We start from the raw sequence: 25,847 nt of genomic DNA, 5'->3' as shown, positions 1-25,847 counted from the left end.
ATAGCATCTAACATATCCTCTACACCACAAAAAAAACATGCCTTAGATATATATTTTTTGTGTGAATTATTTTAACTGCGCTGAGCATGCATTGCTTTTACAACTGGAAACAAAAGAAAATGGATAGTTTTGGCAAGGACGATGGTATTGAGGACTCAAAGACTTTTTTTTTTTAATATAAAAAAAGGATCTATCCGGTTTTGTGCCTATACTTCTTCATTCAGATTTATCTTGATTATAGTTTGTGAAAGAAAATAACCTTCGAACTCCAGAACAGTAGATACTATTTTAGTACAAACATAATAATGTTCTAGTTGAAAAACTTAAAACCTATTAAAAATTGTCAACTGGGAAAAAAAAAATATCAGCTGGGGGCAGTGACAAGGGAGCACAGCTCAGAGTGCTTTTATAAAAGATGTTTCACCATCTCCCAATTCTGATTGTCTGCCTCCATTAAGAGACACCTGTATCCACTTAAGACTATATACTCTTCTAGATGCTTAATGAACTGGCCTTTTATTTAAACATCCATTTAACAAGTATTTATTGAAGACCAACTATGTGCTAGGTACCATTGCAGGTGTTATGGATACAAAAAACAGACAAAAAATACGTGTCCTCATGGAGCTTAAATTTTAGTGAGGGGAGATATTTCAAAGTAAGTTAATTACATATTAAGACAGTAATAAATATGGGAAAAGAAATAGAAAGTGATGATGGTGAAGCAGGGTGCAAAATTTTGGACAGGGAAGGCCTCATTGAAAAGGTAACACTGGAGAAAGACTATAAAAAGTGAGAGAGCAATCCATGCCAATATTTGGGGAAGAGAATTCTAAACCAGAGATCAAATCCCTGTGGCAGGAATATGCACTGAGGCGGAAAATCGAGGAAATCCACTTGGTGGAGGTATGTGAGCAAAGTAGAAAATAATAGAAAATAGAGTCATAAAGTTGAAATATCTAGTTTTTGAATAAAATGGGAAAGATGTTGGTGGGCCTTGAGCAAAAGAATGTCATATTCTGACATATATTTCAGATCACTTAGGTTGCTGTGTTGAGAACCATAGAGAAATTAGTTGAGAAGTTATTTTAATAATTGAGGTTAGCTGACAATGGCTTAGAACCACGGTGATAGGGGAGGGAATTGTATGTTGAAAACAGTGATATTCTGGGTGTATTTTGAAGGTAGAGCAAACATGACTTACTGATATATTGGAATATTAAAAAATGGTAATGAAGACTGAGGATTTTGGCCTTAATTATAAGGATGGTGTTCCCATAAACTGGTATGACTGAAGATAGTGGGATTGAAGATTGTAGACGTGGAGTCTGAGAGGTTCACAAATTCAGAATTGGACATGTTAAATTTAAGATCCCCATTAGACATCCACATGGAGAGGTGGAGTGAACACAAGATATATCCATACATAGTATGTGTGTAGGTATATATATATGTGTGTGTGTGTGTGTGTATATACATATGGAAAAAACATTTGTTCTGAAAAATTACCTAGGACATGCACAACATTTAAAAATATGAGACTGGATGAAGACTGCAGAAAATGAAGAGGTCCTAAGTGTTTTTCTTTGTGGTATTCCAACATTAAAAGGTCACAAAGATGAAAGTGCACCACCAAGAAACTGAGTAGAAAAGCCAATGATGTGAAAGAAAAACAAAGTATGTTGTTCTAGACTACAGATGAAAATGTTTCAAGGAAGAGTTATGTCAACTGTTAGTGTTAGGTCAAAGTGAGTACTGATAATTGACTTGAATTTAGAAACATGGAGGTAGGTCATAGATGACCTTAACAAAAGCATTTTTAGTGGAATAGTAAGGGTAAATCCTGATCATGGTGAATTGACAAACTTGAAAAAAGTGAAATTCAGTGTAATTTTTGGTTGGCTCTTTTTTTTCCTTCAAGTATCTACCGGGAAGCATTTGCAAATTCTGAAAACTGCAACTTATCAAATATACATAAATGCTAACCCAAGACATCAGTATTTAAATGCAGCTTTGCTTGGTGACCTCATTAAGATGAGGAACGGGCAAAGCAGTCTGTTGTGTGATTAAATCAACACAGTAAAATCATAATGGTCACTAGCTCAATGAACTAGATGGACTCAGATCCAACTACAGTCCCTGATAATCTTGAAAATCTTCAGCATAGAGTATGCCATTGTAAAAATCATTTAACAACAACACACTTCAACATCAGTCATTAGCAGAAATCCAAGTTTCCACTTTGCCAATGTCAAAGACACCTGACTACTCTTCCAGATCTATCTTTGCATAATTTCCAGCTCCAGTTGTTAAATATACTTCAGTGAAGTTACCAATGTCATACACACAAAAAAATGAAAAGTGATTTGAGCAGCTTAAAGTCTTATTTTCAAATTATACAAATAGATGGAAATTCAAGAAATTCCTTGAATTCTAAGCCTATTTCCTATACCCTAGTTATAAAGTTCAGAGCAGATTTTTAGCATTAAATAGTGACACATATCAAGTTTCAGATATTTATTATTCAGTGTAAACCCCAACATAATACACCAACATGATTTCGTGCATTTAGAAGGGAAATATTTCCTGGATAAGTGGAAAATTGTGCGGATGGCTTCTGGAAGACCTTCATTCTAAGCAGCTTTATAGTGAAACATTTCATTTAGAAGTCTGGACCTTCTTTCTTCAGTTTGCTGTAATCTACATTCACTGAGTAGAACTTGGAAAAGAAAAAAGATATTTTAGATAATCTATCAAATACACAGAGATGATACAGAAGTTTTAAAATTATTTTTATTCAGCTTTCTATAGTAACAATTACAGACATGAATTTTTTATTATGGATATTTAACAATATAAAAATCATCCAAAGACAGACACTAAAATTCCAGTCCTTTGGTAATGATTTTGGTAAGGTAAAAATATTCAATCTACCTCAGAAGAACAGTGTTAGTATGTTCCCTCAATTTCCTAAATCAGATTGCATCAATATCAAACTGACGACACCTGACCACTTCCGGTACAAAAGTTTTTAAACAATACCGAATTTTTGCTTCTAAATAATTTTTTATTTAAATCATAATGCATGTTTGGAAACCTGTAATTTCTAAAAAAATTTCCAACTAGGGCGCCTTGGTGGCTCTGTCGGTTGAGGCTGCCTTTGGCTCAGGTCATGATCCCGGAGTCCCAGGATCAAGTTCCACATCAGGATCCCTGCTCAGTGGGGAGTCTGCTTCTCCCTCTGACCCTCACCCTGCTTATGCTCTCTCTCAAATAAATAAAATCTTAAAAAAAAAAAAAATCCCAACTAAAATTAATTTTAGAAATCTATGATTGCTTTAGGAAAAAAAACTGCCTCTAACTCTCACGAACTTTTTTTAAATGATTTGTATTTGAAACATCTCCACGAGTTCCTACTGAGAAAACATAAGGACTTATACATTAAGCCCAAGGCTTAATCTTGGGTTTACACATTCTTGTGCCAAAGAACGCCGAAGAGGCTGTGATTTAATTACCTGAAGACTACATTATTTTAACTCCAAAAGAACTAAAAACTGCAGAATCATTTTCTTCAGGGTTTTTTAAGAAGCTCATAAACCTGATCTATTATTTCTTCAAATTCTTTTCTTTATTTTTCCAAACATACCCTAACTTCTTTATCTCCAACTGAAAAATTCTTAAGTTTTAAAAAAAGAAAAGTTTCCAGGTTGTAAAGCTTATCCTTGAGATATACACTAAATTGCATAGACAGAGAAGTATAAATAAGCCAAAGAGCAATAATCTTTGTTCTGACATTGTTCTTATGAAGCAATTGAATCTAGACAACGAGATTTTTAAAAAGAAACTAATTGTGCTATCTTAACATGTTAACAAAATTAGAGGGAATATTTATAAAAGAACTACAGGCTACAGATTAACAAAATAAACATTGATTGGGTTCTTCTAATGAATGCCAGACACTGAGGGCACAATGCTTTATGTTTATCTTAATTATCACAGCCTTACTCATTCTTACTTTATAAAGAGACAATTGAAGATCAAGTTATAAGATTCGCCAACACTGAATAAGAAGCAGGATCAAGCCCTCACACTCATGCAGAGTGGAAAGGTCATAGTATCTCTGCCAATTTTCCCAAAACTAAGCAGACTTCTGATGTATTTGCTTCTATTCGGTTCCATGTGCCAGCAACAAAATTTTCTGTTGAAGTAATGAAGTAATTTTCGAATCTGTTTTATTTTTCAGCTTCCATGTCCCCATTCTTTTTCTCAGTTTAATGGTGGCTATCTGGAAGGTCTCTGGAATAGTTGGGAACGCACACATATTCTGATCGTGGCTTTGGGACACTTTATTCAGTTGAGAGTGTTGCTGGGCCTTTAATGCTTTAATCCTATTTTAGTTGTCTCCTCTTGTTGGCCTTAACTTTGGCTAAATTTGCAAAGTGGCAACAAATAATCCCCAAAACTTAGTGGTTTACAACAAAAGGTTTGTTTTTCACTTGCTTATATGCCATTTGAAAGCTGACTGCTCCGTGTTCTCTTCATTGAAATTCTGGGTTGAATGAATAATAACTGTCCATTTTGGTCTCAGGACAGAGGAAATAGAACAATGGGGGAAGCACACGCTGGTTCAGAAGTGGCAGATATCAATTCTCCTCACTTAAGAGTTTTCCAGAGTAAGTGGCATGGCCAAAAACAAAAAAACTCAATTATCTTAGGTGAGGGGTAGTGAATGATAAAAATAATCTAGTCTACCTCACTGTTTAGGTTTACGAGCAGCAGCAGGTTTCATTCACTCTAGGCTCACAAGTTCAGGACTTGGTTCCCTTTTATTTCTGCTTACAAATCGCCCAATTCTTCTACAAGTTCATCTCTTGGCAAATACAGCCAATAATAGTCCACTAACATCCTGTTTTCCAAAATCTTTTCATAACAAGCTCTTTAGGCACATGGTCCACTTTCCAAGTTACAGCAGGTGATACTTTATCAAGTATTTTTTTTATCAAATATGATTCATCTTTCCAATCTCTAAATCAAGGTCATAGCTACTCATCCCATTCATGCCATACAAAATAGATTTTTGCTGTAGCAACATTCCATTTCCAATTCATATGTCCTCGTTCTGGCATGTGTTATTGCAGTGCCAGGGCATTGGTAATTGCCTTCATTATCAGAATCACCTAGGGAGCTTTTTGAACTACACCTACCCGGAGACTCCAATACACAATTTGGTGGAAGGATCAAGGCCTGTTTTTTCCCTTTTCTTTTTTAAAGTTTACTGGATGTGGAATCATTTTCTCTAAAATGTACTAAAACAATCTTATAAGAGAGGAAAATAAATCAGGATGCCCATTTACCATTTTTTCAAGTTAAAATGTAATACACAGGTTAGGTGGCTCATTTCAGCTTTGCCAGCACATTTTTGTTTCTTGCAGGGAGATCCATTTAGAGATTTGGGAGCCCAATTACAATCAGCCAATTGAGTGGAAAGCTTGGAATCAGCAAAGGCAATAATTATCTTAAAAGCTGCTCTTATTAATAATAATAGCAGCCACCTCCATTGGATGTCGATCTCCACTCATTGGTCAGGGTACCCGTTCTTGAGAGTGCTTAAGCAAACTGCTATTTCTCTCTTTTGATGAAGCAGCAAAGTGCACATGGTGAGTTACACACTTTAAATAGGTACGTTGTATGCAATATGAATAATACTCTAATAAAGCTGCCCTGGTTTTAACATTTCCAGAGTTTCTTTGTATGCAAAATTTTTACACATAAGGAGGGTTATGTTTAGGGAATCAACAAATGGTCTCAGATTAATAACAAAATGGATGGGCTTTAAGAGCACTATGCTAAGTAAGATACACCACACCGAGAAAGACAAATACTGAATGATATCCCTTATATGTGAAATCTAAAAAAGCTGAACTTGTTAAAGTAGAATGGTGGTTACCAGGGGCTGGGGATGGGGGAATTAGGGAGATGTTTAAGAGTACAAACTTGTGACTAGTAAATAAACAAGTCCTGGATATTTAATACACAACACAGGAATTATAGTGAATAATGTATTACACACGTCAAAGCTGCTAAGACACTAGGTCTTAATTTTTCTCAACACACACAAAAAAATAGTAATTATGCGACAATAAAAGTGTTAGGTAATGCTATTATAGTAATCATACCGCAACACATAAATTTATCAAACCAACACCTTGTATATTTCACACTTAACGTAATTTTATATGCCAATTGTATCTCAATAAAATAACTAAATGGTCTCAGTCCATAAACTCATTCTGTGAAAGAGTAGCTCCATAAACCACTTTTCAGGTAAGATGTTAAAAAGTTTAGTTAGAAGTTCATTGTAAAATTTAAGTTTCAACTGAATTTCATTTCTTCCTAATTACCCTCACCTGAAATATTTCAACCATACCAACAAGAAAGAAAAGCCAACCAAACCATCCACTGGAATAGTACTACTCAAAGTGCGGTCTATGGACCAGCAGCATCAGCACCACCTGAAACATTGTTAGAAATGCAAATTCTTAGTCTCCACAACAGACCTCCTAAATTAGAATCTCTCGGGATGGAGCTGAACAATATGTGTTTTAACCACCTGTCTACGTGAGGCCTACGTACACTGAAGTTTGTAAACCACTGCACTAGACTATTCAAGATCTAAGAAAATGGTATATGATAGCTACACCACCTCTACTTTTTTTACTTAGTCAAATAATGAAAACATTATCTTAATTTCACATCCAGAGTCTAGTGTCTGTGAATAAAACCTTAGAAAAAAATATGTGCTAGGGAAATACGCCATTTTAATTTCATAGAACAATCTAGCAGTTCCTCCAAAGTTCATTATAATGGAATTTTACATGTATATCCAATTTCAAAACAAAAAAAAAACCCTACTACATGAGTATTAAAATACACTTTCTAGCAATTCTGAAACAATACTGTAGCTTACCTTGTATTGCTCATTGGGACCCAGTTTGTTCCAGGGTTCTGGGTTATTCTTCCTATCCCAACTAAAAGGAACAAATATTGTAATTGTTATAGTAATAAAACTATTTAAAATAGTTTTGTACTTCCTAAGAAGCCAGTATTTTGAATAGATCTCATTTTCTATTAGAGTAAGTATGGTGTTGTTTTCATTAGAGCTGAAGCAGAGATAGGCTCTATAATTAGCAAAACCATGTCATCAATTAGAAAAAAGGGTACAGCACTACTGGGTATTTAGTGAAGTAGTGGAAAGAAGGGGCACCTGCACCCCAATGTTCATAGCAACAATGTCCACAATAGCCAAACTGTGGAGGGAGCTGAAACGTCCTTCAACAGATGAACAGATAAAGAAAATGTGATTCATAAATACAACAGAATATTACTCAGCCATCAGAAAGGATGAATACCTACCATTTACATCGACATGGATGGAACTGAAGGGTATTATGCTAACTGAAATAAGTCAATTGGAGAAAGACAATTATCATATTGCATCACTCATATGTGGAATATAAGAAATAGCACAGAGGATCATAGGGGAAGGGAGGGTAAACTGAATGGGAAGAAATGAGAGAGGGAGACAAACCATGAGAGACTCTTGACGCCAAGAAACAAACTGAGGGTTGTGGAAAGGGAGGTGGCGGGGGTGGGTAACAGGGTGGTGGGCATTAAGGAGGGCATGTGATGTGATGAGCACCGGGTGTTATACGCAACTAATGAATCACTGAACATTACACCAAAAACTAATGATGTACTATATGTTGACTAATTGAATTTAAATTAAAAAAAAAAAAAAAAGAAGAAAGGGTAGAACACAGGGCCTCTGGGACAGTGAATGTCCCTATCCCTGTCACAGGAAACTCTAAACTTGGCTTTTAGTAAAGAAGTGATATACAGAAAAGTATACATAATAACAATAAATCTTTTTGTTGCCTGTTGTTCTCTAAGTTCAAAAAGAAGCATTCCTAGGACACCTGGGTGGCTCAGTAGGTTAAGTGTCTGCCTTCAGCTCAGGTCATGATCCCAGAGTCCTGAGATGGAGCCCAGCATCAAGCTCCTTACTCAATGGGGAGCCTGCATCTCCCTCTGCTTGACGCTCCCCCTGCTTGTGCTCTCTCTCTGACAAATAACTAAATAAAATCTTTAAAAAAAAAAAAAAAAGCATTCCTTATTGAGGAAAAGCAGGCAAAAACCATTTACATGTATCAGCAACCCTGATTAAGTATTTTATAAAAATAGTTATCTCAATTCTCACAAGATTCTAAATAGATATTAGCAGTTCTACTCTACCGATGAGAAAAATGAGACTCAGAGAAATTTAGACAATTTTATGAACCAAGAAAAGTAAATGACAACAGCAGAACTAGGATCTGAACTTCCTATACACGACTACAAAACTTAGGCTCTACTACTTGATGTTGCCTCCCTGAAGATTATGGCTTCTAAACCAGCTGTAGACCATCAGAGTTATAAAATTTTTAAGTACTTACCTGACATCTGGATTGAACAACGCCAGGCGCAAGACATACAGCGCTGCTCCAGTACCTCCGGCCCCAATAAATATGAAGAGGGGGATCAACTAGAATCAAACACAAAATAGACAAGAATTAACTGCCAGCTTCAAATACCTAAATACTGAAAAAATGAAAGGCTACAGTAGTTTCTACACACCAGTTATGAAGTCTCAAACTGCTATTTTTCGGTCTTGTTTTAAAATTTTAATAAAGGTAGACCTTACACTGAGGTAAGATTTCTTATAACTGTGTTCAAAAGAAAGAAATGGAATTTCTGAAAGATGTGAAGATGAATCTGGTTTCATGCAGAAAAACTCATATTCAAATTTTTAAATTTCCAGTAAAATATATCAAGTCTTCTTCACCTCTCTAATATTTATACATTATTCTCATTGCATTTCCCGGCTTCCTTTCTCTCGAGGTTTGTAAAACAACTTCTTGGCCTGTCTTGTTACGAAAAGCATAAATTCTGTGAAATTAAAATGTTGAATGAGCAAAAAAAGCATGCCCATTACAAACATTGGTTACATGCATAAATCTCTGACAACATATTGCTACCAATGCTTAATGTGTAGTTATACAACGGGTTTAAGATAAAGACTGCGTAATTGAGTTTTAGGACAACACATTGATATGGTGGGGAGAAAATTGAGATACAGAAGAACTTAACTGCGAGTCACCTCTGCGCTACCGAACTCCCCCAAAATCTAAAGACGTCAAGACAAACTGAGGATTCCAAGATTATAGACCTTTGTAATTGCCACAAGGCCTGGTGGTGCAATGCAGGGAGCACTAAATCTTTGAGATGGCATAACAAATAGAAAACCTGACCTGCTGGTCTCCAACCCACACTGGGCACAACTATCCCTCGGCCCAACCAACACACCAGAGGGTGCAACCAGCAGGCTGTTCCAACATTCACCAGTTTATTTTCCTCGAAGGTATCCCTCACCTTCCGCCTGCCAGCCTAAACCCCTCAAAGCACGGCGTGGTCAGAGCTCGAGGGCCCGGAGCAATTAGGAGGACAGCATAAGTGAAGCAGGGTACACCCCAAGAACAGTGAAGGAGGAAGCCCCCAGAGAGGTAAGGAAGCCGCAGCCGGTGACAGGATGGACAAGTGAAGACACTGCGAAAGGGGTCACGAACTTACGCTCGGGTGCTTCTTGGCCTGACCGATAATCTGGCGTAACATGGTTGCGGCAGAGGCCTCCTGTCCAGGAGAGGAAAAAACCAAAAGTGGAAGGCCCGGCACTAACTAAACCCTACACCGAGGATGAACGGACGTCCAAAGTCACCCAGAACCTCCTACCTGAAGGACCCCTGGCACGGAGGGCAGTCTGCGGCACGAGGGCCCGGATGCGACTGTCCTTAACAGTGCCTGCCTTGACCCAGCGCCTTATGCGTCCGCTCTAACCTGCCCAGACCCTTAGCGTTCCAGTCCCAGGCGAAACATTCTCACTCCTGTCCTATATATGCTTCTGACCGGTAACTTTTGCTTCGAAATTTGAACACTTTGATTGACTAGACAGGCACTTTCTCGGTAAGACTCGCGTTGAGACATGGGATGGGTGGGGTCTTCTTGGGAGGCGCGGGCGAGCCTGTCCGCGCGCGCTAAGGGTTGAGGGCGCGCGTGCTGGGCGCGCGCTTGCCGGCCCTGAAGGTCGCTGAGGGAGCTGCACGGCGCCTGCGGCTGCTGAGCGTCCGGCGCCTGGAGAGCAGGTCGAGTCTCTTGCTGCTAAGGTCAGCGACTGTGGTTTAAGAAGACTGCAGCTGCTTCCTGTGTTAGACTGTCGCTAACGGGCAGAAGTTAAAAACTAGTAAATGACTTGACGATGGCAGTAGCCCTCTCAACGTACGTAATCTCTAAATCCCCAGGTTCTGGCTCTGGATTTAATGTTCAATGGCATACCCTTATACCCTGTCCAGGGACCCGAAATTGCATTCTTAAAAGGTATTTTGAGTGCTCCTGTTCCTACACATATCTTACAGTACTCTAACACAATTTTCATTTATCTGTTGTTTTTATTTTTTTTATCTGAAAGTCATAACATGGGACTGGCTTCCGGGGTCTCGGGACAATCTGAACCCTCTCCAATATCCTACGTAGTTTTAAGCATTAATCGACTCATCACTCCAGTGATTGGGACTGAGAAGACTAGGACAAGGCTCCTTCGAAAAAGCAAAGTGAAACTGAAAGGAGAAGTAAACATTGACCAAGTTAAAACGGATGATGCAGGTGTACATAATAGTGTTAGTAAGTGTGACAGGCTGAAACTGGAGAGATCCTTCTGAAAAGCGGAAGGAGGTCTGGCATGGTTGGAACTTGAAGAGGGAGAGCAGGGTGGGGATCAGATCTGCTGGGCTAGTGACCACTTAAACATCAAGGGTTTTATGCTGAGAGCATTAGGAAGTTATGCAAATAAATAAGTAAATAAAAGAGTTGCTGTGGTTGTAAACGATTGCTTTGTCCATGAAGAATGGATTAGAGGACAAAAGCATCAAAGGGGAGTGGATGGTCAAGGGCCATGGTAGTAGTCCTTGCGAGAGATATAGTGTCTTGGACCAGTGTGGGCAGTGTGATGATGTAGAAAGGATTGCAGACATTGGTCGAAAGTGAGGCAGTGAGGAGAAGGAGAAGCCCAAGATATTTTCAGAGGTTCAGTTTTGATTGGCTGTGTGGATGTTGATGCCAATTATTGCGATAAGAAACAATAGAGAATGATGGATATGTATTTATGTAAAATACAAATCTCTAGGTCAGAAGAGAGATCAGACTAGAAAAATATATATCATAGTTGTCTAAATTAGATGTAAGTTGTACTGCAAATAGCTCTAAAAATGTCTAAGCAGTGTATCAATAGCACCCCCCAAAAATGATTTCTCTTGCAGAGTTTCTCTGTAAATTCAAGCCTAGAAAATTCTGGAAGGCAGAGTGATTATGTGTTGTTATTAATGTGTGACAGTAAAAAAAATGGCTTCTTTAAAGAAGAATAATTTGGTAAGTGAGCCGTGGAATATGATAATAATGCAAATTGAAGGCAGAATCTTATATTTTTTACTCTGTTTGCATTTAGGCATTTAATTATTTTTCTAGCAGATAAATTGACAACTGTAGTTGTTTTTCTGATAACACAAATACAAATTATACCTTCACTTGTTAATGAAGATTCTGCAGCTATCCTTAATCTAAAAATAAATATGTTCTTCCACTAGTATAATGGTTACTTAGCATAAACTGTATTTAATTATAAAATTTCTATTAGAAAAATGAGAACATATTCTGGGCTGTGAAAGTTTACTTCCACTGTTGTAAATCTCAAAGCTTCACATACTGCCATTAGTTTAAATTAAATACCTTAAGAACTTTATGTACAAAATTCAATGAATACTGAAAAGCAAAGAAACTTTAACAATGTATTTATTTATTTATTTATTTATTTTATTAAAGATTTATTTATTTGAAGGAGAGAAAGAGAGAGCATGCACAAGGGGGTGGAGGGGTAGAGGGAAAAGGAGAGAATCTCAGGCTGACTTCTGGCTGAGTGTGGAGCCTGACCAGGGCTGGATCCCACAACCCTGAGGTCATGACCTGAGCTGAAATCAAGAGTCTGACATTTAACCGACTGAGCCACCCAGGTGCCCCAAAACTCTAACAATTTGAAATAGTGACACTCATTTTCACTGAAACTTCCTGGTTAAACAATATTTTAGGAAAACTGCATATTTACAATTTTTGGAAAATTATACCATACACCTAGATCTTCAAATTAAATTTTTTTAGAATAGCTACGTTCTATTCTTCTGTTATTTATTATCTCTCTGAAATTTCTATCTTCTGTATGAATCCATTCATTCATTCATTCATTCATTAAACATATATTAAATGACCACTGTATATTGCTCCTCATGCTGGGTGCTTAGGATAAGAAGAATAACACATTGCTTTCTTCAACATCTTCAAGTCTAGTGGGGCTAGTGGTATCATTATTACAAAGCTTTATGACAAGTGCTACAGTAGACACTGATATATGACTTAGGCTACTGGATATATAGTGTCCTAACCAAGATCAAGAATATAAATTCATTTTTGGAAATGTTAAGTCTGGTATACCTCTAAAATATCCAATTAGAGATGTTCTGAAGGCTGGCAGAAGCATCACTCTTCAGCTCAAGAGAGAAGTTTGGTCTAGAGGTACCATTTAAAAGGAAAGGGGATATAGGTGACAGTTATTGGAAACTGATGAGCTTGTCCATGAAGAATGTGTGTGAAGGAAAGTATAATGAGAGAAGAGTGTTAATGCTAAAACCCTAAAATAGGGACCAGGCCAGGAGGGAGGAATCAGAACAGCAAAGTTAGATCAAGTCAGAAATGGAGGCAAATAAATATACCATTCAGGGCTTAGCCAGAGAAACAGAACTCCTAGAAAATATGCGTACATAATAAGGAATTTATTACAAGGAACTGACATTATGCAATCATGGGAGCAGTATCTTATTGCAGTCTGAAGTCAACAGGAGAGGCAGTCAGTAAGGGAAGAGGAACGTGAAGTCAGAAGCAAAGATAACATTAGAAGTGGGGACAGGTGGAACCCATGGAGACAGAGAGACCCTATTTCTAGAGCCCTTTGTCACAGAATTAGATATAAACGTAGTTCAGGAATATAGAAACTAAAGAAGGAATTTGGCAAGAAAAGAAAAAATAAGAGATGCCCTAGGGGAATCTCATGCATTCCGGACATATTCCTCTTTGCCATCATTGAGTTGTAGTATCCCAATTTCCCCATGCTAATCAAAATCAACCACCCAAGCTAATAGAGTAATAGAATTTTCTTTCCTTGAAATTATGACTTCTAAACCAGCAAAGCCACAGTTGCAGGGATGGTAAATCAGAATTTTACTAGTGGATCACTAGGGAAAGTAAGAAGAACCACTTCCATATTGTCTCTCACGACTGTCCTTCAGAGTCAATCCAAAGTGGGACTACAGTACTACATCTGTCTACTTTGGAATATTGATAGCACTTTATACAGAACAATCTGTAAACCAGGCTCAAATATGTCTTTCTTAGTTAATTGTTCATAGGCAATGCTCCATTACCATAGGTGCAGGTTGAGAGGGGAGTATAGAACACGGACATGGAACTTATGCTTTCAGGACCTACTCAAATCCATCAGGTGATGGTTTCCACTTGGTGATGAAATGCTGCAGTGCATATTCAATATTATAGCTTCGTTGGTCAGATAAGACCCAGTTCATGGTAGATAACCGAGGTAGCATGGTAATTTGCTTCCAGCACCAACAGATTTGCTAGGTTATACATCTCAGGTGAAGAACAATTTGCAGGGGAGCCCAGACCTGTTGCAGGATCCTGCCCAAAACTAGCAGCTTTTCAAGTTGCTCAGTAAATGGGTCAGGGTAGCACACACAGATCATGTAATTGTTGCCTCCAAAATTCAAAGAGGCCCACATAGTAGAAAGCTTCTTTGTGATAAGAGGAGCCAGATGCAATAATCTGCCCTTTACTTTTAAAGAGCTATGTTGACATGTCCCAGACTGCTGGAACCCTAGAAATTTCACTGAGGTGGCAGAAACCTGATTTTTGGCCAGATTTACTTTCTACCATCTGGCCTATAATTATCTTACCTATGTCCTAAGTAGTTGTTACTTCTTTCTTACTAGGTCCAATTACCATGATACCATCAATGTAACTGACCAACATGAATTTCTGTGGAATAAAGAGGTGATCAAGGACCCTGTAATAGGACTGCAGAGTTGATGTATCCATGACGTAAGACAGTCAAAGTATGTTACTCATCTGCAGAGAGCAAACTACCGTTGTTGGTCTTTAAAAACAGCTATATATATGAAAGCATTCACTAGTCCAAAATTAAGGTGTCAGCAGATTTGGTCCCCAGTGAGAACCCTCTTCCTGGCTGGCAGATGGAGGCCATCGTCACTTGACAGAGAGAGTGAGCTCTGGCCTCTCTTTTTCTTATAAAGATACTAACTCCATCATGGGGGCTCCACCCTCATGATCTCATCTACACCTAATTACCTCTCAAAGGCCCTATCTCCAAATACTGTCACATTGGGGTGTAGGGCTTCAACATATAAAGGGGGGCACACAATTATTCAGTCCATAAGTATAGATAATTCTTATGCTATTAAATTTGTCCCATATCTTTGAAAAAGGAATCTTCCAAATTCACATTACAAAATAAGCATTAACCTCATAATAAAACTTGACAAGAAGAGTCCACCCATGTTTCCTTTAATCCCAACCAGTCTAATAACAACAGTTTTATCAAAGAAATATCAGATCCCTCATCTATGGGGCCCTAGTGAATATGAGTTAAAATTATTGATTTAGAAATTGCTCAAAAACTTTCACCACCAAGATTGGCAGACTACGTTATTCGGTCAATGCAGACTATCTTTTTGTGTACAAAGATATTGAAGACTGTGGAGGGTTGAATAATGTCCATTGACATTATTTGTGAATACCTGGAACCTCAGAATATGAAGTTATTTGGAATTAGGGTCATTGCAGATGTAATTAGTTGAGGTCATACTTAATTAGAATTAGTTAAGGTCGTACTTAATTAGAATAGGCCCTAAATCCAATGACTGATTTTTTTATAAGAAAAGAAGGGAAGACATAGATACACAGAAAAATCCATGTAAAGACAGAGATAGAGATTGGAGTCTTGCAACAAGCCCAGGAACACCAGGAGCCACTAGGAACTGGAAGAGGCAAGGGAAAGATTCTCCCCTAGAGTTTTTGGAGGAAATGTGGCCCTGTCAACACTTTCATTTCAGATTTCTGACCTCCAGAACTGTGAGAAAATAAATTCCTACTATTTTAAGTCACCCAATTGTAATAATTTTTATGGTAAACTTTTAAAAAATAAGGCAGATTTTGGTACCAGAAGTGAGTTGCTCCTGTAACAAATACCTGGAAAAGAGGAAATACCTTTGGAATTGAGTAATGGGTAGAAGCTGGAAGAATTTTGAAGTGCATGATAGAAAAATCCTAGATTGCCTTAAAGAGACAATTGGTAGAAATACAGACATCAAAGGCAGTTCTGGTGATGGTTCCGTTGGAAAAGAGGAACACAGTAGAGAAAGCTTCTATCATCTTAGAGAATATGCATATTGTCACTAACAGAATATTGGTAGAATTATGAATATTAAAGTTGCTTCTGGTGACAGAAAGAAATGGGGAACATGTTATTGGCCTTTGTAAGAAAGGTGACCTTTTTATAAGTGGCAGACAACTTGGCTAAATTGTGTCCTTTTGTTGGGTATAAAGCAAAATTGGTCGATGATGAATTTGGATATTTAGCTGAGGAGATTTCCAAGTAAAGTGTTAAAGGTACAACCTTGCTTCTTCTTGCTAATTATAATAAAATGCAAGAGGAAAAGAATAAAGAAGTAACTGTTAAGCAAAATGGTGATAGTGCAAGAGACATACGTGATAGCATCCAAGATACATGAAATCGAAGTCCTGAAGAAGACTAAGATACTGAGGCAAAAAAAAAAAAATTGGAAATATAATAACAAAGATTGTTTCAAATCTGATGTAGGATATCAAACTAAAGATTCAAAAGACTCCATTAAGTATCCTATAGAAGAGAAGAAAACCAGACTTAAATACATTGCTGATGAGAGTATAAATTGGTACTACACTTAGAAAATCTGCTTGACTTTTTGTACCAAAGTTGAATATTTGAATACTATCCAGTATTCACTCTGAGATATAAACCCAACAGTAATGTGTGCTTATGTGTACCAAGAGACACAAACAAGAATGCATATAGAATCATTATTTATAATAGCCTTGAACTGGAAAGAGCAAAAATGTTTATCAAGGGCAAACGAATAAATAAATGTAGTACATTCAAGCATGGGATTCCACATTGCAAATGAACTACGAGTACACATAACAACATAAATGATTCTCACAAAAAACAAATATCAGTACAAAAAGAAAAAAAAACAGAAACAAAACAACACATACTGTGTGCGTCCATTTATATAATATTTAAAAGTAGTATTAGACTCAGGATAATGACTAACTTTATAGGAAGTAAGGAGTATTAATTGAGGAGGCTCGAGAGAGGCTTCTTTTTTTTTTTTTTTTGATTTTATTAATTTATTTAACAGAGATAGAGACAGCCAGCGAGAGAGGGAACACAAGCAGGGGGAGTGGGAGAGGAAGAAGCAGGCTCATAGCAGAGGAGCCTGATGTGGGGCTCGATCCCATAACGCCGGGATCACGCCCTGAGCTGAAGGCAGACGCTTAACAACTGTGCCACCCAGGCGCCCCAAGAGAGAGGCTTCTTTGGTCTTGGCATGGTGGGTTTTTTTTTCTTAAGATTTATTTATTTACTTGAGAGAGAGAGAGAGAGATAGAGAAACAGAGGCAGAGTGAGAGGGAGAAGTAAACTCCCTGCTAAGCAGAGAGCCTGACAAGGGGCTCAATCCCAGGACCTGAGATCATGACCTGAGCTGAAGGCAGAGGCTTAACTGCTGAGCCAACCAGGTACCCCTTGGCATAGTGTTTAGAAAGGTGTTTGCTTCTTGATGATCCTTTGATCTGTACTTTTATTTATTTTTCACTTTTCTTTGTTATATTTTGCAATAATTTCTTAACTGAATTGTATAGATTTAGAACCATGTTAGGGAGTTTGCTTATGATTGTCACTTAAATATCTGATGGATTAAAAAAAGAACAGAAGGTATCATTTATGCATTTTTGTTTGTTTGAAAGCTCCTCTGCAGCTTTTGAGTTGATGACACGAAACCTGTCTCTAACTAACCTTATTTGTCTCTCTAACATCCAGTATTGTACATTTTATGATGTTGCATCACTGATGCTGTCTTTGCCCATCTGCTTTGCTTTCTTGGGACTTGCCCCTTGTGAAACACAGCTCCATAGACTGCCATTCATATGCACTGAAAAATAATTGAATACCTTAGCTTGTCTAAGAGATCTGTCTAATAAACAACTATTACAGCAAATATTGAAGTACTCACCTCTCACTTTTATCTTTTTTCTTTTTTCTTTTTTTTTTTTAAAGATTTTATTTATTTATTTGACAGAGAGAGACAGCCAGCGAGAGAGGGAACACAAGCAGGGGAAGTGGGAGAGGAAGAAGCAGGCTCTTAGTGGAGGAGCCTGATGTGGGACTCGATCTCAGAACACTGGGATCACGCCCTGAGCTGAAGGCAGATGCTTAACCACTGCACTACCCAGGCGCCCCTATCTTTTTTTCATACAGAACAAATACTGATAACATTTCACAGTATCATGTTAGTTTTTTAAAAAGCTATGTTACTATGTGAATGAATCATGAAAACACTGTGCTTGATTAAAGAATCCAGACACATGAGACCACACATTTTTTTTATTCCATTTATGTGAAATATCTAGAATAGCCAAATCCATACAGACAGAAAGTAAATTATTGATTGGCAGGGACTAGGAATAGGGGAAATTGAAGTAACTGCTACTGGGTATGAAGTTTCTTTCTGGAGTAAGTAAATGTTCTAGAATTAGGTAGTGGTAATTGTTGTACAACTTTTGAATATGCTAAAAACTGCTGAATTTTACACCACAAAAGGGTAAATTTTATGGTATGTGAATTATATCTCAATAAAGCCGTTATAAAAACTCAACCCTGAGCTAAGCACCTTTTTTTTTTTTTTAAAAAAAAAGGTCTATTTATTTATTTTAGAGGGAGAGAGTGCAGAACAGGGGGAAGGGCAGAGGGAAAGGGGAAGCAGACTCCCTGCTGAGGTCAATTTCTGATGGCAGATCATGACCTGAGCCAAAACCAATAGTCCGGCACTAAAGTGACTGAGCCACCCAGGTATCCCAAGTACCATTTTTAAAAAAAGTTAACTTGTTGGAGTGCCTGGGTGGCGCAGACGTTAAGCGTCTGCCTATGGCTCAGGGTGTGATCCCAGTGTTCTGGGTTCAAGCCCCGCATCAGGCTCCTCGGCTGGTAGCCTGCTTCTTCCTCTCCCACTTCTCCCTGCTTGTGTTCCCTCTCTCGCTGGCAGTCTCTCTCTCTCTGTCAAATAAATAAATAAATAAAATCTTAAAAAAAAAAAGGTTATTTTGTTATATCTAGAGAGATGATTGGGTAAGGTACAAAGATAAGATGATAATTTATTTTCATGATACTCTTTTGCACATTTAAAATTTTTGTACTATATATACATACTAGCTGTGAGAAACTAACTTAAAATCTTTTCAATATTATTCATTTGTTAAATATGTAGAAAGTTTGGGGCGCCTGGGTAGCGCAGTCGTTAAAGCGTCTGCCTTCGGCTCAGGGCGTGATCCCGGCGTTCCGGAATCCAGTCCCACATCGGGCTCCTCCGCTGGGAGCCTGCTTCTTCCTCTCTCACTCCCCTGCTGTGTTCCCTCTCTCGCTGGCTGTCTCTCTGTCACATAAATAAATAAAATCTTTAAAAAAAATATGTAGAAAGTTTTTATTCATGTAATACTAGAATAGACCTTTGCTGCCTAAATCCTTGAAGAGAATCCTGCAGTCAGTATATTTTACATAATTTGAAAAGGATGATTATCAGTGAACACTTTATTGCAAAGCATTGAAAGGATTTTAGAAGTTCCCCAACATCCAAAGTTGCAGTTAACAATTCTTATTTGAACCTAATTCCTACTCCTTCATAGATATTCTGTCTTTTCTCTAAAGGAACATTTAGAATTCTCTTCAAGTTCAGAAATTTGAGCACAATCTTTTCTTCGTCAATATTGTTTTCTCTTGAATACCTCTGAAAATATTAATTATGGCAAGATAAAATGAGCCATGGGCTCTCTGCAGGAGATATCCTTAAAGGATCATAAATGATGGCTAGCTGCTGGCTTATGCTGGTTCCAACCCTGTTCAATATTTCTTATTCTCATCTTAGCATTAGATCATAACAAATACTTGTTACAAAGAGCTGGCCTTAAGAGGCACCTTATTCCAGGTAATATCATGTGATAATATAAGTAACTCTTTTATCATGCATGCCTTGAATTGCCAATATCTTATTTTCCACTGGTAATAAAATCACCACTGTCTTTTGACCCGCACCAAATTAAATAATAAATCTTAAATTCCCATTTTGAGGTTTTATTTATTTATTTTCTGAACACCTTTCTGTAAACACTGTATCAGACAAGGTTTCAGTAGAGCAAACAGAAACCAGTCTAGGTATGTTATGCTGAAAAGAAATTTGGTGCATATGAAGTCATTTGAAAGGCTGGAGGAATGAAAGTCAGGGATCCAATGAGACTTAGTTTGAAGATCATACACTTGTAGCTGTGATCTAGAAGTCAGAAAATGAGTACAGCTATTGGCGCTAACCTTTTCCAGAACTGTTCATCCACCGTAACCTTATACCTTTGAAGCTGGTGAGTAGATGCCAGAATGTGGATTCTATCTTCGTAGATAACGGAGCTTGTTTTGGTGCTGCTGCAGCTAAAAGTAGATGGCCTCTGCCTCCCTTTTACCTTCTAAATCTCATGATGTACAAGGAACCCTGATATATCTGAATTATATAATTGTTTTAAAGGTTTTTAAAACTTTAGTTCCTCTCATGTTGTTAGTTTTACTTTAATATTTAACGAAGCTTGCTTGCCTATATGTCTGTATACATAGATTCATGGTATTGGTAGCCAGAATTTATATCCCTTGCCTAAATAAGAAGCCCTGTTCAACCGGCAGGTAACGAATGCTAGTTCTGTTTATAGACGTCCTTGCTCCAGTGGTTATAGTGGGTGGGAAGAAGGTTGGTGGTACGGGGAGGGTGCATGTGAGTGAGTAGGCTATCCTTTATGGTTTATGAGTAGTTCATGATGCTAGATTTTTCCTGTGGCAGTTGATCGTCACTGGGCTATCATTCTTTCTCTTATAAACCTAGCACCCATTCTGAAAATTTCTGGAATCAGACTTCCCATTTAATAAGAACTGAACTTGAACTTTTATTCTGGAGAGAAAGCTGAAACAGGATTGTTGTGTGACTTTTTCCTTTTAATGAATCACCCATACTGTTGTCGAAGGCTTAGCCCTTTTTATAGGCCTTATTATCTCTCATCTGAGGGTCATGCAGACACTTAATAGGAAAATCTCACTTCAGTAACTCCTTTCTTTCAGCTGAATGAAATTAATAGCTTCTTAGCCTGGTCGGTTTTGTTGGCAATCTGAGCCTACCTCTGTAATTATCAAAATTCCTCAATAGCCTTCAAAAGTTTGTTGGTGACACTCCTCCTGAGTTTATAACAGTACTGTGGTTTTATGGCCATTTTATATTTGTTCTGCGACTTCAGTGAAATTTAGGAAGGGTAGAAAGGTAGTTCATGTGTTCAACTACCCTTTGTGAACCAGGTATATTGTCCTTAGATTTATAACAAACTGATTTGTATTTTCCTGGATTAAAAAAATTAATCAGAATCTACAGCTTCTCCCTTGAACCATATAAGACAATTCAATTTTTGTTTTCATTTCTCTTATTTTACTTTCCCCATGCTTCCCATCTCTTTACCTCCAACTCTCTTGGATTGAGTTATAATCTTTTAGAATTATGGCTCTTCTGGTTACCTATCTTTGCTTAATAATCATATTAAATTTCACAATTTCATTATCAATAATTAATTCATATTTAATTATAACTTTTTTTTCTCTTTTCTTTTTACATCATTATGTGCATTGCATGCCCTCCTTGTTTTTTTTGTTTTTTGTTTTTTTGTTTTGTTTTGTTTTGTTTTCTCCCATTTTCTGGAGTAATTTTGGAGAGAGTCCTTTGTCATCTACTTCTCAAAACTTTTCATTTAACTGGAGAGGTTATTATTATCATGTCCAGATTCTATATGAAGAATCAGAGGCTCAAAGAGTTCAAGTTGCCTTTTTGAAGGTCAAACAAATTCAGTGGCAAAGCTTGGACTCGAATTCAGTTCTGCAGACTCTCTGTTTGCTGTCTTTTGTTTTTCTGTTTGTTTCTTTTCCATATAGCAAGTATCCATATAACACTATGCTACTTACTTCACCACCTTTTGTAGGAGTAATTTGAAGGACCACTTCTAAATATAAATCTGCTTTTTATACTTGTTGATGATACTTGTACAGTCATTTTCAACTTAATTAGTTGGAGAGAATTGTGAAAATTAAGAGTGTTCTTTGGCAAAATACTACATTAAGGCTGTCCATGGTTGCAACTATTAGGAAATACTTATTCTCCTAATATGTGTACTAATGCATGAATACCTTGAATTGAATGTAGAACAAAAGAAAAGCATGATAGATTATATAACAGAAGTAATTTAACAAGAAGATGGCATATCATTAGGAGATTCAAATTTTTCTGAGTTAAGAATGCCAATAGTAATTTACAGTGTGTACCTTCAAGACATATAGAAAAATATTATAGGAGATGCTAATATGGCAGTTCATAAACAATAAAGATTTTTTATATGACAGAAAAATAATAGCAAAGCAATATCCCTTATGAATATACAAGCAAAAATACTCAACAATATACTAGCAAAACTGAATCCAGTAACATATACATCATGACTAAATGGAATTTGTACCAGTTAGGCAAGGTTGGTTCAACACATGAAAATCAATATACTATGCCATACTGACAAATTTACAAAATTATAAAAACCATATGATTGTTCCAATAGATACAGAAAAAGCATTTAATAAAACTCAAAACTCTTTCCAAATGAAAACAATTAGCAAACTAGAAACAGAAGTTATTCTCTTACAAAAGAAAAGCATCTATGAAAACCCACAGCTAACATCAGACTAAAACAGTGAAAGATTGAAAGCTTTCTTTCCAAGTTCAAGAACAAGACAAGGAAGTGTATTCTCACTACTTTTATTCAACAGTGTACTGGAAGTTCTACCCACAATGATTAGGGGGGAAAAAAGGCATCCAGAAAAGTGCGGAAAGAATTCATTTCATGTAATTTCCTGGAAGTTGTAAATACCTTTTAAGCTAGCATCCCATTGGCCAGAACTTAATTATGTAACCACATATAACTTCGAGAAAGTTAGAAAATGTAGTCTCTATTCTTGAAAACCTTGTGTCTAGTGGGGCACCTGGGTGGCTCGGTCAGTTAAGTGTCAGACTCTTGATTTTGGCTCAGGTCTGATCTCAGGGTCATGAGATTGAGCCTGTGCTGGGCTCTAGGCTCCTCCCTTCCCGCTCCCCCAGCTCTCTCTCTCTCTGATAAATAAATAAATAAAATCTTTCCAAAAAAGAGAAAAAAAAAGAAAAGAAAAACTTGTCTAGTTAAAATTTGGAGCTTTTATTTTTGAAGACAAGGATAATAGGTATTGGGAAATACCTACAAGTTTCTTCCACATTTATTAAATACAAATCAAAAAAGCAATTCACTATTTAATTTTTTTTTCTCTTTTCTGTTTCTTTCCTTTCTTTTTGTCTTTTTTTTTCTTTTAACACATGTATTGCAAAGTTTAAAAAGATTGCTAATTTAAATGCAACATGGTCCTCTGGATTGGATCATGGAACAAAAGGGGACATTCGTGAGAAAACTAGTAAAATCCAAATAAAGTTTGTGGTTTAATTAACAATACTGTGCTAACGTTAATTTCTTAGTTTTGTAAATGTAAACATGGTTATGCAAGATGTTGACATTAGTGGAAGCAGGGTGAGGAGTATACACAAATTCAGTATTATTGTTGTATTCTTTCATAAATCTAAAACTACTTAAAATTAAAAATTAAAAAAGATTATTAATACTCAATGGCCAGGGGTTTGGAAAGAATTCTCATGCACTCTTGGTGATAATATATATTAGTACAGCCTGTTTTTAGAGAGCAATTAGGCAATGTTCATTAAATATAAATGTGTTTATATTTTTTTATTCAGAATGTCTATTTCTATCAGCAGCCCATGGCAGCAAGATGGTGGTGCAGATTTCCAAGAAGAGGAAGTTTGTCACCAATGGCACCTTTAAAGCTGAACTGAACGAGTTTCTCACTTGGGAGCTGGCTGAAGATGGCTACTCTGGGGTTGAGGTCTGAGTTACACCAACCAGGACAAAATCATTATCTTGGCCACCAGGACACAGGATGTTCTTGGTGAGAAGGGCCGGCAGATCTGGGAATTGACTGCTCTGGTTCAGAAGTTTGATTTCCCTGAGGGCAGTGTAGAACTTTAAACTGAAAAGGTGGCCACAAGAGGTCTGTATGCTATTATTAGGGCAAAGTCTCTCCGATACAAACTCCTAGGTGGACTTGCTGTGCAGAGGGCTTGCTATAGTGTACAGCAGTTCATGATGAAGAGTGGGGCCAAAGGCTGTGAGATCTTGGTATCTGGGGAACTCCAAGGACAGAGGGTTAAATCCATGATGTTTGTGCATGGCCTGATGATTCACAGTGGGAAGCCTATTAACTACTACTTTGACACTGCTGTGCACCATGTGGGGCTCAGATAGGGTGTGCTGGGCATCAAAGTGAAGATCATGCTTCCCGGGGACCCAAGTGGTAAGATTGGCCCTAAGAAGCCCCTGCTTGATCGTGTGATCATGTGGAACCCAAAGACAAGAAATTGTCTACCACCCCCATCTTGGAACAGAAGGGTGGGCATCCAGAGTGGCCTGCCATGCTGTAGCCAGAACCCACGGAATAACAGGGTCTCCTTGGCAGCTGGATCTGGAGCCTGGATTTTGCTCTGTAAAGGCCTTTAATGAAATCTTAGAAGAAAAAAAAAATCTATTTCTAGAAATTTCTCTTATAGAAATTTGAATGCTAGCTTTCGGAGTGCCTTTTCCCTTTTAGATAATTCAGTATAATTCCTCCCAATGAATCTAGGAGGAGAGTGGAATGTTTGGTTCTCTAACCTCGGAAGTAAAACAATCCTTAGTATGGTTCATGTTTGAAATAGAATGGAAATTAAGTTCCCGAAGTGGAACTGGTCAAATAATTAAGTTGCTATGCTTTTAACTGGATGAATAACAGGTCTGAAGGCCAGTGGGGGGTATTAAGGATCAGATGCCACCCCTGGTTCTTGAGAAAATGAGGTGTGGGAGCCTGAGTGGCCTCCAGTTGAGAAGGCTGCAGGGTAACTTTCCACTTTAGACAAGGAAGTGCATGAATGATCATAGAAAAGAAAGAGGGTTTACTAAGTAGCTTTTAAAATTTTGGAATGTAACTTTCTACAGAAAGATTTGAGGGGGCACATAGCTGTGGTAGTTTGGTTCAGGGGCTAGAGATTCTTAGAGATTGGAGGAGTTTACATTTTTGGCAGGGATAAAGAACACAGAAAGATTAGGTAGAGCTATAATTTGAACAGCTACTGTTACGGTGGAATGTCCTGGGGCATTAGAAGTAGTCCAGCTTTTGGGGAATCTAACTAGCCAATTCTTCTTAGCCCTGAGCATTTGCACATGACCGTTCCTTGGTCTGGAACATTTTTGTCTCCTTTTCTCCCTTTCTCAGGTCAGTTCAGAGTATGTTTGGCTCTATCACTTTCTCCAGGAAGCCTTCCCTGAGTGCCTTCTCTCCTCTTAGCATTTGTACTCTTTCTCTGGTAGCCTGTCTCACAATATATAGCAATTGTCTGACCTGTTTGTATCCTTACCTGTACCTTAAGTTCTGGAAGGGAAAAGACAACTATCTTGCAGGTCATCCAGCCTCTATGTAATCATTCCATAAATTATACTACTTTGTAGTAAATATTTACTATTTTTTGTCAAATTTAATATTATAAAACTCAGTTCTAGTTCACAAACTAATTCAACATGTTTCTTTAAAGAGTAAGCTCCACTATTGCATTATATAATTTGATCCTTACACATTTATTTTCCCATGTTATAAACACTGCCACTCCATGTTTATGTGTGGAATAAACTAATGAACTGAATCAACTTTATCCAAATCTTTCTGTCCTTGATATATAAACTTTTGAAAAGTATTAATACTAGTCAGATTCTAACATTTTAATATCATTTAAAAAGTATTTAACCTGTATGTAAATAAATGTGGCATTTGAAACTGTTGAAGGACTACCATATCCAGTTGTACATACTGACCTGAGTTTTTATGGGTTTATAGATTCACTTTAAAAAATAAATTCCCTAAGTGGATGCAAGGCATTATTTCACATTCATGTGGACACACATCCTGAGGTAATACACGATATACTTGTGAAATGGAATGTTTTCTCTTACATGTTTTCTTAGTAAAATTAAATATTCCTTTATGTGGAAATGACTGTCCACATTACACTCGTTGTAATAATAGTTCATTAATGTAACTAAATTAATGCTTTTTCCCCTCTCTT

General features: G+C 37.3%; 2 protein-coding genes and 1 pseudogene across 15 annotated transcripts in view; 2 read left to right on the top strand and 1 right to left on the bottom strand.

The window, feature by feature from the left end:
• Nucleotides 1-2,502: 2,502 nt before the first annotated feature.
• Nucleotides 2,503-9,833, bottom strand: COXFA4 (cytochrome c oxidase associated subunit FA4). The gene is made up of 4 exons (XM_045793161.2): nt 9,667-9,833; nt 8,493-8,581; nt 6,968-7,028; nt 2,503-2,719 (listed from the first exon to the last, which is right to left on the bottom strand). Exons 1-4 carry the CDS (start codon nt 9,706-9,708, stop codon nt 2,663-2,665), a joined length of 249 nt encoding a protein of 82 aa, XP_045649117.1. The 5' UTR covers nt 9,709-9,833; the 3' UTR covers nt 2,503-2,662.
• A 576-nt stretch (nt 9,834-10,409) lies between these two features.
• On the top strand, nt 10,410-25,436 carry LOC123789235 (small ribosomal subunit protein uS3-like; annotated as a pseudogene). Its single transcript, XR_015723981.1, has 2 exons — nt 10,410-10,467; nt 23,451-25,436. The product of XR_015723981.1 is annotated as a small ribosomal subunit protein uS3-like (transcript).
• PHF14 (PHD finger protein 14) overlaps nt 23,458-25,847 on the top strand; it is a 233,701-nt gene continuing 231,311 nt past the window's right edge. For 12 of the 13 annotated variants that reach the window (XR_015723980.1, XM_087861035.1, XM_087861036.1 and 9 more), the window contains exon 1: nt 23,512-23,644. The gene's annotated coding sequence lies outside the window, so the exon portion shown is untranslated. Of the gene's footprint in view, nt 23,645-25,847 lie in introns of all 13 variants that reach the window. The other variant, XM_045793151.2, reaches the window with a different exon arrangement.

Source organism: Ursus americanus, chromosome 3 (genome assembly GCF_024610735.1).
Source record: "Ursus americanus isolate L20-20 chromosome 3, mUrsAme1.1.p, whole genome shotgun sequence".
Classification (NCBI taxonomy): Eukaryota; Metazoa; Chordata; class Mammalia; order Carnivora; family Ursidae; genus Ursus; species Ursus americanus.
The sequence above is the reverse complement of the archived record's forward strand: the minus strand, read 5'-3'. Positions and strand labels throughout refer to the sequence as shown.

Coding starts and splice junctions, on each gene's coding strand:
- COXFA4 (XM_045793161.2), bottom strand. CDS start 9,708: ATGTTACGCCAGATTATCGGTCAGGCCAAGAAGCACCCGAGC. Junction 8,582..9,666: donor AGGCCAAGAAGCACCCGAGC/GTAAGTTCGTGA, acceptor GTTTGATTCTAG/TTGATCCCCCTCTTCATATT. Junction 7,029..8,492: donor TTGTTCAATCCAGATGTCAG/GTAAGTACTTAA, acceptor TGTTCCTTTTAG/TTGGGATAGGAAGAATAACC.